Source organism: Thalia democratica, chromosome 5, assembly GCF_965202585.1.
Source record: "Thalia democratica chromosome 5, ktThaDemo2.hap1.1, whole genome shotgun sequence".
Classification (NCBI taxonomy): Eukaryota; Metazoa; Chordata; class Thaliacea; order Salpida; family Salpidae; genus Thalia; species Thalia democratica.
In genome coordinates, this window is record NC_139169.1 from 65,735,531 (window position 1) to 65,753,187 (window position 17,657).

Sequence of the window (17,657 nt, forward strand, 5' to 3'; positions counted from 1 at the left end):
TGTATCATATTTAGGCGGGATATTTTTATTAAGCAATGCTAACAAATAAACAATACCCAAGCTTTTGTTAATTTTTTAATTTGAATATTAGGTCTAGTTGAATTATTTACTAACAAAAGTTGATAAAGTCATAGTTAAGTTCAAAATTGTTTTAAGAAGTTGATAAAACTTTTAAATTTTAATAAGATGCTTAATATAGTTAATTGTTTTGGAAAGTATCAAAAAAACATTTCAAAAAAATTTAAAACTTAATATTTCAAAAACTTGCCTTAAAATTTTTACTTTTTTATTTGACAAAGTTTTGTTTAATTAAAGAACTTAAAACTTTTTCAGGTGTTTCTTAAATTTATTTTCAGGATTTTTTTATTTTTAAAAAAGAATTAGCAGAAATAGTACAATCTTAAAAAAACAAAAAAAAATGTTTTACTCAAATAGTTTAGATGTTTATAAATTATTATCTAAATTATATCTTTAAAGACAAATAGTCTTGAAAATACTTCTACATAGAAGATTTTAGCTAGTTTTTATTGCTTTGAATAGATATTTTTTTTAGTTTAGCAAAATTTTTATAACATTTTTTTAAGCAACTTGAAAAAAATAGCATTTTTTTGTATAATTTTAGGTCCTTAATCCTGTAAAGGTTGTGATAACCTAACAAATAAAGATCCTTAAATGTGTATAGTATTTTAAGTATTAATAGCCAAGACTTTTACTGTGAAGTTTTCTTATAAATGAATACACTTTTTTTTAAATACGATTTTAGACGATTCAACTACCCATACCTAAAAAAACTTATAAAAATCCAAAATTGCAAGAAAATTTTTAGGACAAAGAAGTTTAAAATAAAGTACTACTAAGAAAAATGATGAGCTTCATATGGTTCTATTCGAGTGCTTTTTGAATATAGAAAAAGAGAAATTTCAAGAGAAAACCACTGAAGCATGCTAAATTCTGCTCTGAAACTGCATATGTTTAGCTCATCATTAGAAATATTTAGCTTTAGTATGTAGGAGTAGGTGTAAAGTATGTACGCAGGGACAATATTGTATGAAGACATTTTTGCACAGCGTCAATTTTGCACGAGGGCCGAGGGGTCACTTTTGCTCAATGACACTTTTGCATGGGTTAATTTTGTTTTTATTTAATTTATTTTTATTAATTTTTATATTATAGTTTTTTTTTTATCACTGTTACCCCTAAACCCTTACCCTCCGTAGTTTTTTTTTTTTGATTTCTTTAAAATTTTTTTTTCTTTTTATATTTTCTTCTATTTAGTAGACAATTTTTACTTTGTTTTTTTTTTTCTCTTTTTAATTAATTATCACTGTTTCCCCTAACCTATACCCTCGATCGGTATCTTTTTTCTTTCGTCTTTTTTGTTTTTGTACTTTTTTTTGTTTTTTCTTGATTATTTTCTCATATTCTCTAAGGTTTTTACTCTTGTTCAAAAATGACCCTTGTACAAAGTTTACTCTTTGTGCAAAATAGACCTCTTGTTCAAAAGTGACCCTTTATGCACTAATGTCCCTTTGTGCAAAAGTTTTCGTTTGATAGTATTTGACCCTTGGTGCTAAATTGTCATCGCGGATATTTGTCCCGTTCCAAATTTATAGGCTACGATAAAATCTTATTTTTGTTGGTGTTCATTCATTGATTTTCTTCAAAACCTTGAAATAAATTAATACCAGTGGCGACAGTTGTTTTTTTTTTTGGCTTAAGATAATTTACAACTATTTTAAAAACCCTTAGTTTGATCTTAAAAAAAAAGGTATTAATATGATAAATAAAACTCAATTCCGAAATATTTATATCAAATAAAATTTTATTTAAAAAGTAATAATCTTTACAGCTTTATAATACTACATTTTTTTTTTTTGAAAAAGCATCTGCTCCAATTTTCGACAAAGTCGTTGTCCTTGATAAAAAACCTTACTTTTAGTTTAGTTTGAAAGGGTCTAATGTGGCTTTAGCTAGATTTAAGCACAGTATTTCGTTTTACCCAAACTTAACAAAAATTTGTACTTTTGAGCTTTGTCAATTAAGTCTGCTACCTTAAGGTGTTGTTTTATTTTATAAAAGTGTAACTAGAATTGAATTTACAACGAGATAAGTTTCTTGAAAATCATTTCAGCTTTGTTTCACAAATAAATTATGGACGCTGCGCAAGTTGTACAGACCAAAACTTACAAGATCGGCACCCGAGACTCCATACTGGCCGTGATACAAACTGAATGGGTGAAGGCGAAGTTGTTGGAGAAGAACCCGGGTCTCAACATCGAAGTGGTGCAGATGAAGACCAAAGGCGACAAGATACTCAACAAGGCGCTGAGCAAAACGGGGGAGAAGAACTTGTTCACCAAGGTATGTGGAGTTGATGTTTTAGAAAATGTTTTAATTGTGTTTTGTTTATAACTTTATAAAGTGATGGTTAATAATCATTGAGTTTTGAACTTTTAAAAAAGTGGCGAAATGAACTTGTTTACCAAGGTTTTTTGAAAAATGGTATTTAGTGTAGTTTGAAAAGGTTTAAAGTTTTGTACCTTTACATACTGTAATACTTGTTATTATAACACTCTTAGACTTTAATTTTTTTTAACTTAAATACAGCTATCACTCATAAGTTTAAACATTAAAAAAAAGTAATCCTTCCTTTACAGACAATACAAAAGTATTTAGCCAAACTAAAAACATTATACAATTGTTTTATATCATGTTTACAATTGGCAAAACGTAAATAAGTTAAATTTGAACTTTTGTAAGTTGTGTGTTTAAAATAGTCACAAAAAAACTTTAACATGTACTGCCTTAAAATTAAACATAAAAACATTTCCCAATCTAAAGTTTTTATAGATTTTGATTTTAATTTCTGAAAATTTCAAATTGATTTAACACGGTGATTGCAATTCTAAAACTGCATCTTCTAAATATCAAAAAGTTTTAAATATACTTATAGAACCATATTTTTAAAAATATGTATGTGGTACACATTTGTTTTAAGTTTTGATTTGTTTTAAGTTTAAATTTTTTTTAAGTTAAGATTTGTTTTCTACCTTCAAAATATAAAATGACTATCTAGAACAAGTTAAAACAAAGCATGCTTAAAAAATCTTCAATCGCCTCAATGTTTTCTTTTTGTCCTACCACGATAGATTATCAAAACTTAATATTTATTTTCTAGCTAGAGTTCGAAAGACTCTAGCTTTACCTCATTAATTTTTTAAGCTAGTTAGCGTTAAAACTGAATTTAGTTTACAAAGCCTTTTTAACCTGAAAAAAAGAACTACTTTTTGAGGTTGAAAAAAAAAAAATACATCCAAACATCATTTCAATAATGATGTTTAGCATTACTCTTTCGTTAATCGTTCAGTTAAAATACGGAATAGTCTCCTAAAATAAATAGTAACATATAAAAACATTAACTACATTTATTTTGGAAAATGATTAAAATAAAAATTTTATCAGTAGACAGTTTTGTTTTAATTTTAACTATCACTGATTAAGTTGATATGACCTGATTTATTTTGTAACCTGTTTTAATTTTTTAGCAACGCTTTTACTCTATTAGTGTTAGTTCCTTTTTTAAAGTTTCATTAAGTGTTTTTAAGGCTTTTTATAATAATTTGATAATTTCCTTAGGGTTTTAAGCTTGTAAGTTTTGTAATTTTTGTTTTCAAAGATTAAATTTTGATGTACTTTACTATTGTCCCTACCATATATGTGATATTTTCTATGATAATTATTTTTACTACATATAACATTTAGTATATAGTTTGCTTGTTTTTAAGATTAAGTTTATTTATGTTTATCTATAGCTTTTGTACTTAATGAACAGTGTTTATTTTTATTTTTTCCTTATTCGTGTGTCTTTAAGTTTAAGTGACCCAGGTTTTGATGCCTTGATCCAGCGTTTGACAATAAATTGAAAATAAAAGTCAACAAGGCTCTTAGAAAAAAACGGTTTGTTAAATTTTTATTATGGTTAATAGAATTGGTGCATTTTAATCTTTTGTAAAATACAACAAGGCACAGTGGTCTCGGCAAGCGGACATTGACCGTTAAAGTGACTGATAAAGCACACTTGACCGGAAATCTATAAACAATTTACAAAATTTATATCTATAGGTGTATAACTATTTTTTTAAGTTTAACAAGCAATATTTTGAGGACAATTTACTGTTTATTTTTTAAATATGTTACAGGGTTCGTGCGCGTCAGGCTAAATCAGGCTAAGTCAGGCTAAATAAGTTTTTTTGAAAAAAGTTGAAAAACGTCAGGCTAAATCAGTTTTTTATTTATAAATTTAAGAATCTCAGTTTTTCTCAGTTCAAATGCTTAAAAATTTTTAATTAAAAAAATTGAGAAATCTTTTTAAGATCAAATTGGGATGTGAATTTATTTCTAAATAAAGATTTAGTTATTTAAGACAAAATCAGTCAGTATTTGTAAAAATAAAAGCTTTTGTTGAATCTCTAAAAAAAATTTAAGAATCTTCATTATTTTGTTTTGAGTAGATTATATACGTCATAGTTATGAAAATTCATAAAAAAAATACAATTTAAACATTACAGTGTAGTTCAACAACTTAGCTGTTTGTTTAAAATTGTTTACATCAGCTATGTTTTTCAGAGCTTGATTGGTTGAACTGTTTTAATTCTAAATTAAAGGCTTTATACCAAATACTTTTTAGATTAAAACTCTTTACAGCTTATTGATATATTTTACTGTTTGTTTTAAGTTTTTAGAGATATTCACAACAACAAAACTTTGCTTTAAGATATAAGTACTAAATTTTGTGGGAGTACAAATTTTAGGTACAATTCATTTTTCTTTACAAGAACAAAATATTAAATTTTTTTATTTTATTTAAGTGTAAGCTTTTAAAATCTGATATGACATCAACAAATACTGTATTTATTTAAAGTTTAGGATTTATATTTATGTATCAATTTTAAGTATTAGTCAAAATACTGTAATATATAATAATACTCGTGTAAGAGTTTCATTTTAAATTTTAACAAAACGCGACAATGCACATTGTTTTATTATAAATCTTCTAGTTATAATGTTTTCAATTAGTGCTTAATTAAATTGAACAATTGTGTTTAGTAATATATATTAAAATTTTACACTAGTAATAGATTAGATATAACACTTATTTTAAAATTTATCACTGAATTAGTTATGTTAAGGGCATAAGGGGTCAATCACCTTTTTCACAATTTTATTGAGTTGTAACTAAGCTAAGAGTTGCTTTTTACAGATTTTAAAGCTCAAAGTATTTTTGAGATAAAGCTGGTTGAAGTCGGAGACTACAATGGTACTAATCAAGACCCCCCAATACCTAAAATGACTTATAAAGGGGATTTTACTTACTTTGAAAAAATGTCAGGCTAAATTGGTCTCAGTCAGGCTAAATGAAAAAAATTTCGCGCACGAACCCTGTGTATTAATATAATAAAGTATGAATTAAAAAAATAAGGTATAAAAAGTTTAGTTTTATAATAACACACCTTGTTTTTTATATAAATAATAAAGATTTTTTTTTCAAAGAATTTCTAGATAAGAATTTCGGGTACTTTTTGGTAACTTTCTGCAAGGAAATTTTTATTAAAATCAATGAAGAGTTTTGAGTATTTTTTACTCTGTAAAAGGCAAACACTGGTTGGATTTAGACTTACATAACTTCTTAAATACTTAAAAGAGAAATTTAAAAAATCAATTTTAAAACAAAGAAGTCAAGTTCTGTCTACTTATGATTAACACTCATTTTGATTTTCTTTTCAGCAAAAACTTTTTTTATAATAGTGGCAGCTTGAATTTCTTTTTTAGCCGTCGTACAAGGTCTGTTTTCTAAGATATTACATTTTCAATTAAGACATCACTTTTAATAGTTTTAGAGCCTTGTTAACTAATAATAATAATTTATTGATATAGGTTTTTGATATACTTTTGTATTAATAAATGAAATTTGTTTATGTTTTTTACGTTTTTGATATTTAAAAAAAAATTCAAAAAAAAAAATTGTAAAAAAATTTAAACCACTGTTGAATTTTTAGTTGCTTGATAGTTACTTATTTATCAAACAAAAATTTTTTTGATAAATAAAGACTTATAAAATAACAATTTTTTTTATCAAAATTTCAAGTTTAAAATGTTGTAGTATTTAGTTAAAACACAATATAACATATTTTCAATAGTTTCAAATGTTAAGAGCAAAAACAAAATGTATCAAACTATGAATAAGAAAAGAAAGTTTTAAATTTTATTTAAATAAGCTTTAGAACTGTTAAATATTGACTACATGAGAACTAAATTTATTATTCTATCATATAATGTTATATAGTTACATATGAATCTTTTAATTTCAGGAAATTTACTTTTAATGTGTTTCGGTTAATAAAGTATTGTATATAAAGCAGCAGATTAAGTTAAAAATCAACTCTGAATACATTTATTGTTGCATTGGAAAAAGTCTGTGACCGAATTTAATTTACTAAAAGTAACTCACTACCAACTTTTTTACGAGAACTTTAAGATTGGTTATTAATAAACTGAATAGTAAATAACAATTGACTGACCTTTAAAAAATTTAGTTGAAACAGTCAGAAAACAGAAATTAAGTTTTGTAAATTTAAATATCTCCAGGAGCTCGAAGGGGTGGAAAGATTTTACTATTTTTTATTATTGCTGCACAAAAAAAGGTATACAACCGAAGTTTTTTTTCAAAGCAAAAACAATTTTCGCGAGTTTGAAGACTGTTTTTAGATGAATTGAAAAACAAACAACTTTTTCCTACTGTAGAATATAATGATAAAATAAAATCAAAATATTGCAAACACACAGGAGCTGGAAGACGCGCTGACGGACGGCAAGGTGGACATCGTGGTCAACTCGCTCAAGGACATGCCCTCCACCCTGCCCGACGGCCTCACCATTTCCGCGGTGTGCGAGCGGGAAAACCCCTTCGATTGCGTCATCATGAGGAAAGACAAGAAGGTGAAGAAGCTTTCCGAACTGGATCCAGGTGGGTTGTTGAATTAATTGTTACTAAACTGCAGGTAAAAACTAAATTGTTGCTGCGTATTTATTTTCTAAATGTGTTAATTCTGTTCTTTTTTTCTTCTTGGACACTGTATTGGTTTTACTTTTCGTTATTTTAAGTAAGGTTTTATTATAAAGCGAATTAGTATAAATACACCAATTTTAATTGAGTTAGGAAAAAACTTAAATTTTATCTATAAAAAAAAATTACTTTTTATAACAAAAATTTTAACAGGCTACTTTATTAAGTACTTATTAATTTACCTTAAACGTTGCAAAAAGTTAGTACTTTAATTTTAGAGACCAATTTCTTTAGTTTTTTACGAAACTACAATCTAAACAAGCTAAAAGTGTTAATATTTTCAAACAACAGTTATAGTATATTCACACTAATTATTGACAAATCATTGTTTTTGCTCACTTACCTTCACTTGTTTACTAAAACATTGTAATGAACCTGTTGCGTTTACTTGCATATCATACTTTGAAGAATGAATATGTAGTTTTAGTAAACAAAATGACCATATTTCGACTTGTGCAATCAAGCATAGTAGTAAATAACTCTCTCTAGTTACATTTATTGTTGTGATTCTTGTTGATAAGACCTAGAAACTAAGAATTAGACACACATTGTATAGTTATAATTACATGTAAATATACTAGGGTATTTTTTTGGTTCAAATATAAGAAATATTATTTATCGAACATTTTATTGTTTTAGAGTTCTTTGAATATCTTGTAGGACACACTAGTTAAAGTTTTTAGTTTATTTTAACTTAAAATTAAATTGTTTTAAGTTTCATTTATTCCAAGTTATTTTTAAAAGTAATTATGTTTTTTAAATAGAGATTTTTTAATACCTTTAAGAGGTCCTTTGTAACAAATACATTGTTCAAACTGTCATGTCTGATTTATACAAAGTAGTCCCAAATAGAATATAGTATTTATAAAATAGTAATTAAACAAGGTACGATTTAATTATGATGAGTAGTACCAATAAATTTAGTGTACCAACATCCATACCTTATAATGTTATGAATTTTCTTTAAAGTACTTTGACACAACCCATTTCTAGGATGTAATGTGTATAATACTTAGATGTGTAAATCTTAAAGCGCGTATCTATGTGTCTACTGTATACTTTTCAGTACTATCTCTAATTAAAGTGCGTCTAAATAATAAACTTAATTCCATGTACTTGCATTTTTCTGATAACTATTTAGTTGAGCAACGTGTTTTTCGGACAAAAGCAGTGATTTGTTTTCATATCATGCACAAAAAAAATATTTTCAACACAGGAAGCGTGGTGGGAACGTCGTCGATGAGAAGAGTGGCTCAATTGTCTCGCGCCCACCCGACCTTGAAGTTCAGGAGCATCAGGGGAAACCTGCAGACGAGGTTCAGGAAGTTGGACGAAGCTGGGGATTTCGACTGCATGATTCTGGCCGTGGCCGGCGTGAAAAGGCTCAACATGCAGGTTTGATTATTTTGTGAATGAGCTGCAGTGAATTTGACATATGAGCATTACAACCTGACTATTTAAAAGCAAGACAAAAGCGTAAAAGTTTATTAAACATGTAAATTTAGAATTTTTGAAAAGAATCTTAAGGAAAATAGGGTATTTTTATTTTCAAAAATAGAACTAAAAAGTTTTTGTTTATATGGTATCTTTTATATTTGAACATTGAAAAAAAAATTGCATAAATTGATGTTCAACATTATAGCTGTAGAATTATTAAGCTTATTTTAGTTTATATGTTTATACTTGTTTTCTTTCAGATATTTTAAATTGCTAGTTAACTTAATTTAACAAGGACTTATTCTTCATATAAAAATCTTATTATGGTTGTGATAAAGTGCCAAATTCAAGAATGAAGCTACCAAACGCCAGATGAATCATGTGAGTTAGTTTGAAGGATTCTGGACCTGCAGAAAATTGAGCATGAAAATAACTCTGTTTCATCAAAAAGTTTATAAATGCCAAAATAACTTCAACTGATTAGGCCAAGAGTTGACCGTGGGATCAGCCGAGAAACATGGCTTGTTTTCATTCGCAGGTGAAAGGCATTCAAAGTTGGTTCAAACATAAACAGCCATAATACAAGCATACAACTGTTTCAATGTGCGCATGACAAACTTCTCATGTTAGCAAAGTTGATGGAGATTATGTGGCTAAATTGATGGAGTCAGTAGCGGTCATAAAAGTTGCAGTTGGTGGCAAAATAGCAGAACTAGTAAGCTTGCAACAAAACCACGATGAACCTTTTAGAACATTTGCAACCTGTATTCGAAGTAAGGGAGAACATTGTAATTTCACTACAGTTAATGAGTTTGAACGTTGAAAGAAAATGTTACAAGTTATATAGAAGAAACAATTAAAGACGTGATGCTTGCAGGTGTACGTGACGAAGATATTAGAAGAGAAGTTCTAATCACTAAAGATATCTTGTTTAGGTCATCGTTTGAGATAATTTTCTTTAATGAAAGTAAGGAAATGGGCAGACATGCAATAGAGAATTCTCAAAATGTATCAGTGGTATCTTCGTTTCAACGGCAGAAAAAGCAATCTTTTAATGTAGGGGATAAGGCCCAATATGTACTTTGCTAGCGCTGTAAAAAGATGTTTTATCCATTCAAAGGGAAAGGAACTCAGAATGTAAAACCTTTCAGATATTTCTTTCTTGTTGGCGCAGCCAGTCACGACACAAATAAGTTTGTTATGGTTAGTGCGTTAGCTGATACTGATGCACAGTAAAATCTTTGGGAATGGAAAAACTTTCAAGATGCTGGTTTTAGTAAGAATGACCTACTTCCTGTATCAATCACAATTCGGGCTGCTAGCAAATATTTTAGGTGCTTTCAGAGCTACTGTTATTGGAGTGTCTCCAAAGGTTTAGGTAGTCAGCTGCAATAGTATTATTTATGTCAGTGTCAATTGGTTCTCAGCTGCCTCATCAGCATTCTAAAGTTGTTGCAAATTTGAATGATAAAAAGTTGTCATCAAACAACGGTACAAGCGTTTTCATCGATGGGCTTTACCCTAGAGCAAAAGATTTACCCTTGAGCGCTTCTTCATGGTATTCTGCAGGATCCGTGACATCAATCAACCAGTCAATACGTGGTGGGAGAATCACTGTTGAGCAACCTCGCTCAAGAAACTCTTACAATGATAGGGGAGGTGACAGATACGGGACCCGCAATGGCGTTTATGTCGGCGGAAGAGGAGGCTACGGCCTTGATGACCGTGGCAGCTTAAATGACAGGAACAGGTCCAAATACGGTCCGGCTTCAAGAACCAAATAAATAATTGCTGAGAATGTGTCGTCCAGGACAGGCTAACAGAACTTAAAAGATTGTTTCGCCCCGTTGTTGAAGTGGCGTATGCTGAAGCCCACCAGGGCGTCAAGGGAGAAGGGATCATAAAGTTACACTCTCAACAAGATTTTAACAAGGCAATGAACGAGCTTGGTGGAACTAAACACAAAGCTAGGAAGTTGCAACATTTGTACGTTGGCAGTAGGTGTCTACTGCAGAACCAGAGCGGCAGCCATCAACGTAAATAGAACATGAGTGAAGTTGTTATAGAGGTGCTTCCAGGTGATCAATTTGTGGTAAGAGTTGAAGGTTCACGGAGATGAACGCGAAAGAATAGAAGGTTTTTGAGGTTGAACCACCCAATCTCAACGAGTACTGATACAAAGGCATTCCATTGTTGGCTTCGAGATCAACCTAGCTAACAGGAAGATAATGTAAGTCATCAATCTTCTGATTCGCCTTCAATGTTTTCAGATGATTCGAATGATGCCAGAACTGATGAGACAAATGAAGCTGATGGGGATCATAAGAATGTTGAGGAAGAACACACTACTGCTTATATAGAAAAGAAAGTACCACTTGCTCCGCGTAGGTTAAAATATTTCAATGCCCCAGATCCAAGTTGGTCATATGAACAAAGCCAGAAGGGATTCACGTTAAATTGGAATTGTTTAAATGTGTAGAATTTAATTTTAATGTTATTTTCTGTTGTGTTAGAATTATATTACCTTTTGTTTTTATCAAAAAATCATTTATTTTTAAAGCGTTTTCTTAGGTTAGGGCCAATTGAATTTTATTAGTATAACCAATTTATTTCAATTTTTAATAAATATTTGTTACCTATATAAATTATCATTTGAGCTTTGTTTTACCTTAAGTTTACTTATACCTAAAAAACATGTAGATTTTTTAAGCTGTTGCTCACTTTAGTTTATATATTTACATTGTTATTGAATTTACTTAATTCAACAAAGAGTAGTTCTTCAATAGCAGACTTCAATGTTTGGCCTTTACAATATTTTAAAACTCTAAACTACCAACTATACTATTTATTCCTACAATTGCAAAAAAAATATTATACTGTTAACCATATATTTTTTATTTAGAGCAAAAGATAACTGCTTTGTCTAAATAAAAAAAAAATCTTCACAGGACCGCATCTCTGAAGTGCTCGATCAGGACACCTGCCTGTACGCCATCGGCCAGGGCGCGTTGGGGGTGGAAACGAGGGCTGACGATGACGTCACGATACGGTTGGTTAGCAGTTTGCACTGCAAGAACACCGTGTTGAGGTGCGTTGCCGAGAGGGCGTTCCTGAAGACGCTGGGTGGAGGTTGCTCCGTTCCACAGGGTGTTTGCAGGTCAGTTGTCTTATTTATTGTTAGGTGCAACACACGAATGTTATTTTAAAGTTTAAGTTATTTATTTTACTTATAATATTTTGTTTATGGCTTAAGAACTTATGCACTACGATCTATGATACTTGTAACACAGCTTTGGATCATGTGATACCTTTGTGATTGACTAATTTTTTTTTCGTTATTTGTTATGTTTAATAAAGCATATGGCTTGTTGTTCTTTTATTTGAATTAGTGTTAGTATTTCATTCGTAAAATTAGAAAACAAAGTTGACTGCTTATTACTTTAAAAGTTGTAGCTAAATTTTATTGCACCCTTCCTACATGTGCATTATAACTTTTTTTTCTGACTAGTTTTTATTTGTATATTTTTTACTGTTAATTAATTTTTTAAATACAGAAGAAATATTATGACTTTCAATTTAGGGATGTATGTGTTTATTTGACTTGATAATCAGTCGATTTAAATCACCAATAAAAAATCATTTCTTATTAATAATGATTAATTTAACATTAATAATTTAGTAATGATATTTTAGTGTATAATATGTATATCACAACAATTTCTCATGAAAATCTTATAATATTTGAACTAGTTCTCCAACTACTTACCACCAGGGTTCCGGTAATTTTACTAAAAGACCCCTTTTGAAGAAATAAAAAGGCTATAGCCCCTCTCTCAAAAACCTAATGTTAAGTACGCCTAAGATATTTTTTTTAGCTCTTCACCATAAACTTTAGAATATCTAGTATAAGTTTCAAATTAACGTCTCATGGCACCCCCTTTTGCAACTTATAGCCCCTAAATTTCTATATAGCCCATTGGAAAGCCCTAGTCTAGTACAAGTTTCAAAATTATCCTTATGTACGCCTAAGACCTTATTTTTTTGTTATTTACCATCAACTCAAGAATATCTAGTACAAGTTTTAAAATTACCCTTGAATATGCATATTACCTTTTTTTTGCTCATCACTGTCTACTTTAGTAAATCTAGTGTAAGTTTCAAATTATGGCCTCACGTTTGAGCCCTTTGTAGCTTTAGGAGCCATATGGCCCACTTTTGGAAATCTTGCTCTATGTAAAAAAATGTATAAACTAGTACTACTTTGTAATTTTTAAAGACTAAAAACTTTATTCAGCGAGATATCCGATGACGGGTCGAAGTTATCGCTGACCGGTGGAGCTTTCAACTACGACGGCAGCAAATCGGTGATCACAAAGAGCGAGGCGAACCTCAACATCTCGACTGAAGCGCAGTTCCTGAGACCTAATCAGGTTAAAAAACTTTAACTAACTTTAACTACTAGAAGGTTTAATAACTAGGTTTAATAACTACTAGAAGTTTTCTTTTTATTTTTGCTTTAAATTTAAATTTTACTTTTTAAAACTAATATAATTTAGTGTTATTTTAATACTCGTAGTGACTCCAATAGTTTTAGGGTAAATTTTTGTATTCATTTCTATCAAAAGTTTATCTGTGAAACTAAAAACAAAGTTCAAAATAATGAAAACTTTATTTGTTCTCCATTTAAAAAGTGGAAACCTCTTTTTTTTCAACAATCATACCTTTAGTATTATTTTTTGTATTTCAACAAACGTCTGTTGTAGTCTGCATAGTTAGAGGTTTCTTCTTTTTAAAAGGAAAACAAACGTATTTGGCTTTCGAAAAAGCAAAGTGTAATTGTTTACCTTTTACAAAGTCAGAAAAGTCAGGAAAAGTAATTAAAAAAAGACAAAAGTCAATAAATGTAAGGAAAAAAGGTGTTTTTGAAAAACAAGTTCAGGAAAAGTCAGGATATTTTATAAAAAGATGCTCATAATAAGAATGTTTGTCATCAGTAAAAACTTTATTTTGCATATGTTGTTTTCTAAAAATTTTGCTTTTGCAACATATCTTTTTTTCAGGGTCTAATTAGATTTTTGTAATTATTAAATATTATATGATCTCACGTTAAAACAAAGTGTTTGATGTTTAACATCCAGAAAATGTAGTTTCAGTGTTAAGGTAAACGGTTTTTTGGTTGAGCATAGTCAAAATATTAAATACCTAGGTGTGGTATTAGATGGCAGGTTGAATTGAAAGCCACATTTATGTGCCTTAAATATAAGCTTTTGAGAAGTTGTTTTATGATGTAAAAATTGAGAGATTATTTGGATTTGAGTTCTAATTTGTTGTATTTTATTATCTATATGTTTTTTTTTTCGCAGAACTCTATTAAAAGATTGTTTTTTTCTTATTTGAGTGAAACTTAACATAATTTAAAGTCTTTGGTTACGTATTTTTGAATCGGTTAAGGTTAGTAAAGAATTTGATTTAAAAAATTTTAAAAACGTAAGAAACTTTTTTTCACATCGACCTATGGCAACCTTGTAAGTCAGAAATTTTTAACTTGGGGTAAATTTAACCCTAAGGGTAAATTTCCTTGTTTTAGGGGGTAATTTTTTTTCATAGCAAGTTATGTAAGTTGATGTTTAAAGTTTAAACTTTTTAAATTTTACGATCTTTATATTTAATAAGCTTTTAATTCAAAAAACTAGTTTTTTTTCCTCAAAACTAAATACTATCTTTTATATTGGAGGTAAAATTGGTAATGAAATTCCCAATCGGGGTAAAACATGACACATAGGTAAAGAACCGCTGCTGTAAGTAGTACAGACCGCTAACTGTATTTTGAACAAAAAAAAGCTATTGCAACTACTACTGTTATTTTTTGTAACTCAACGTACATTGCAGTCTGACAAGTGCTGCGAGGCCTCGTCGATAACCGCGTGCCACTCCTTCCTGCACCCGCTGCTGCTGAAGATGGCGGCCCACCTGGGCAGGGACGTGGCCATCAAGTGCTTGAAGCAGGGAGCCGCTCAGCTGTTGCACGAGGCGAGGAAGGCAAACGAGAAGAAAGTGGACGACACTATTTAATCTGCAGGATAATGTAGTTGATTTGTTAGTTATAATTTTAGTGAATACGTGTTTAGTGAAATAAAGTAACGCATTTTAAGTGTGGTTTTGTATCTAAAAGTAAAGTTTTAATGTTTGGTGAATTAAAGTTATGCGTTTCAAGTATGATTTTATGTCTGAAAGTAATTTTTTAATGTTTAATTGTGTAAAGTATTTTAGATAAAGCTGTAGCTGTGTAAGCATCAGCCTAACGTTTTAAAATCCAATTACTATTACTACAGTCAAAATGAGTAATTAAACGGAAAATCAGTAATAATAAGTTATAATAAGTAATCATAATAAAAAGGAAAAGAAGGTGTTTAAAATTTCAAACTTTTGTAGCTAAAGCGTATATAAATAGACATTTTAAACTGAGTTAAGATATACAATACTTTTTTTGTTGTAGGATAAGGTAGAAAATGAAAACAGTTTCGTAGGCATATCTAAACTAAAAAGATTTCTTAAGTAAAACTTTCTTATATATGGAGTCTTTTATCTTAAAAAACAGACCAGGTATTGATCTAACAAACAATTTAAACTAATAGAAGTTTGTTTTAAAAAGTAGATCCGGTTCGGGACCAAATAATTTAAAGGTGTAGTACTCATTTTTAACACGGAAACAAAGCGTCTATATTTCATTTAAACCTCAAAAAGACACAACTAAACCAGCAAGCATCTAGGTATAAACTAGGTTTAAAAACTATATAAATTGCTTTTCGTTGCTAAAAATATTAAAAAAATAATGAAAAATAACAATATTAATTTATAAATTGCACTTTATTGGCATGTTTAGATTTGTGGACTTTAAAATCATTTGATTAGTTTGTTTGTAGTAATTAAACATTCTATTAGGATACATACGAATTTTATTTTGCTTATGTACAAATTTAGTTTTTTTATTCTTGAATAGTATTATCTTTGTAAACCTATAGTAGGATCTGAAAGCATCTATATTCACTGAGCCAGATGTGCTAGATTTGTTGGAAGTAGACTTTTGCGGGTCCTTCATAAAACAAAACAGTTATAAGTTTTGTTTAGTCTTAAGTGAGAACTCTACTAATAGTAGAAAACACATAACAAAGCGCAACTCGGCACTTAAAATATCATTAAGACACACCGCATTTTCACGCACAAGATCAGAGTTCGGCAGCCTTTCATAATTTGTGGGCCAATTTTTCTAGCAAAATTATCTTGCAGGCCGCGGTTGTATAATAAGGTTACAGTAATTAGAAAAAACTACTATTTTAAACAACAAATTAAAGAACATTTAACCAAGCACTATTAGATATTTATTACCAATATAAGTTTTTATAACACTACCTTTTTATATACATTACTATACATTTGTATATATTTTAGGCCTGTCTGAACGTAAGCTGAAAAGTGAATTAAGGCTAATATACGCTATTTCTACTTAAAAATCAAAAATTACTTTCAAGATAATAGACAAAAAAGCTAAGCTTTTCATCGATCTTAAGATTAGCCATTTTTCATCAATTAGTATTCAGTGTTCAGTTGAATAGCGAACACTTTATTTCTAACAGCCCTATCATTCATTTATAACTGATCATAAGGTTTATTTTCAACTTAATAAAGTAAACGTTTGTGATAACTTTTTTAAAACTTGTTTTAAATGTCTCCCAAGGGTAATGACTTAGTAATAAACTTAAGAGGGACTGATCGAAATCAATACTCCTATAATAACAAACGATGCTGGCCTGTAATTCAGCGAAAGTGAAATAAAACGTTTAAAAAATACTTGAAACATTTCAACGATTACAATTTTAAGTAACAGCTGCAATAAAAATAATATAACACGTTATGCTGCTTCAGTTATATATTAAATATGTTGTCTTCATAAATATTGTTAGATATTGTTATCTACTTATCATTTCTACCAACTAGTACTCAATTGTTAATAGTTCTTAATACCAACAATATGACAGATTCAGATTTTAGTGTTTACTCAGCTTTGAATACTTATATATTATAACAAAAAATCTGTATTATAGTTTTATTTGTTCATGCTTAAACAAACACATATTATTACCACGTTTAACTTGAAACAACGGTGTAAAAAATATTTAGTCCTAGTAACTTAGTAATATAAAAAACAATAACTTAGGTAATTATGAATGAAAAAACACTTAAACTATTATACAACATTGTAAACATTTTCAAACAAATTTTCTAGACTACCATACAAATGTGTAATCACAGTATGTTACATAAACCATCAAAAGAATTGTCATTAGGATCCGTTTCACGATCATATGCAGGACTGTCAGGAGCATTTTTGTTGCTTTCAGTACCTTCTCTTTGTCCTAAAAACAGTAATGCAGTAAGTAAATTCTGCTTTTAGTAACTTATGTATTACTTTATATACTTTTTTAATTGACTATGTGTCTACAGTTCAACAAACACACAAACAATACTGTAAAATTTGAATTTAAACCACGAAGTTAACTGAAATTCTAAAATAATGTTCAGACATAAGATTTTTTTTAGTTTACATAATTCAATGAAATAAAACAGTAACTACAAAATAGTAAGTAATGTTAAAAAACTACACAACTAAGTTAATTTTGTACTGATAAAATCAACTACAATCAGTTTTTCATTAAATTAAACTTTGTCAGGTTTCGAAAAGACATAGAAGTTAAAGCAGTATGATGAAATAACTCATAAAATTTCATAAAGACAAATGTAAAACACTAAATTTAAATAGATTATATCTTTAAAATATCAAATTATTCTAAACTTAAGGGGTTTTTAAACATCAATTAAGTAGTACAAACCTTGATTAGCAGCTGAACTAGGTACGTTTTCTTCAATTCTTGTAGCAGTTGTTTTCAGCTCGTTTTTGCTTTTGCCACTGCTTGATTCATCTAAAAAATAATGTGATATTGTTAAAAAGAGATGTTCAAATTTATTTACATTTTATAAAGTTTAATTAGTATCAACCAAAATTTTATTCTTTTTAGTATATTATTTAAAAACATTCTAG

The 17,657-nt window shown here is 29.0% G+C and overlaps 1 protein-coding gene across 1 annotated transcript; it reads left to right on the forward strand.

Annotated features, from left to right (window-relative positions):
• The first annotated feature begins 2,193 nt into the window (after window positions 1-2,193).
• Window positions 2,194-14,632, forward strand: LOC145836751 (porphobilinogen deaminase-like). The gene is made up of 6 exons (XM_082944527.1): window positions 2,194-2,361; window positions 6,844-7,024; window positions 8,340-8,518; window positions 11,509-11,717; window positions 12,855-12,990; window positions 14,450-14,632. The coding sequence occupies exons 1-6, from the start codon at window positions 2,290-2,292 to the stop codon at window positions 14,630-14,632; spliced, it is 960 nt and encodes a 319-aa protein (XP_082800653.1). The 5' UTR covers window positions 2,194-2,289.
• Window positions 14,633-17,657: the final 3,025 nt, after the last annotated feature.

Coding starts and splice junctions, on each gene's coding strand:
- LOC145836751 (XM_082944527.1), top strand. CDS start 2,290: ATGAAGACCAAAGGCGACAAGATACTCAACAAGGCGCTGAGCAAAACG. Junction 2,362..6,843: donor AGAAGAACTTGTTCACCAAG/GTATGTGGAGTT, acceptor GCAAACACACAG/GAGCTGGAAGACGCGCTGAC. Junction 11,718..12,854: donor GTTCCACAGGGTGTTTGCAG/GTCAGTTGTCTT, acceptor AACTTTATTCAG/CGAGATATCCGATGACGGGT.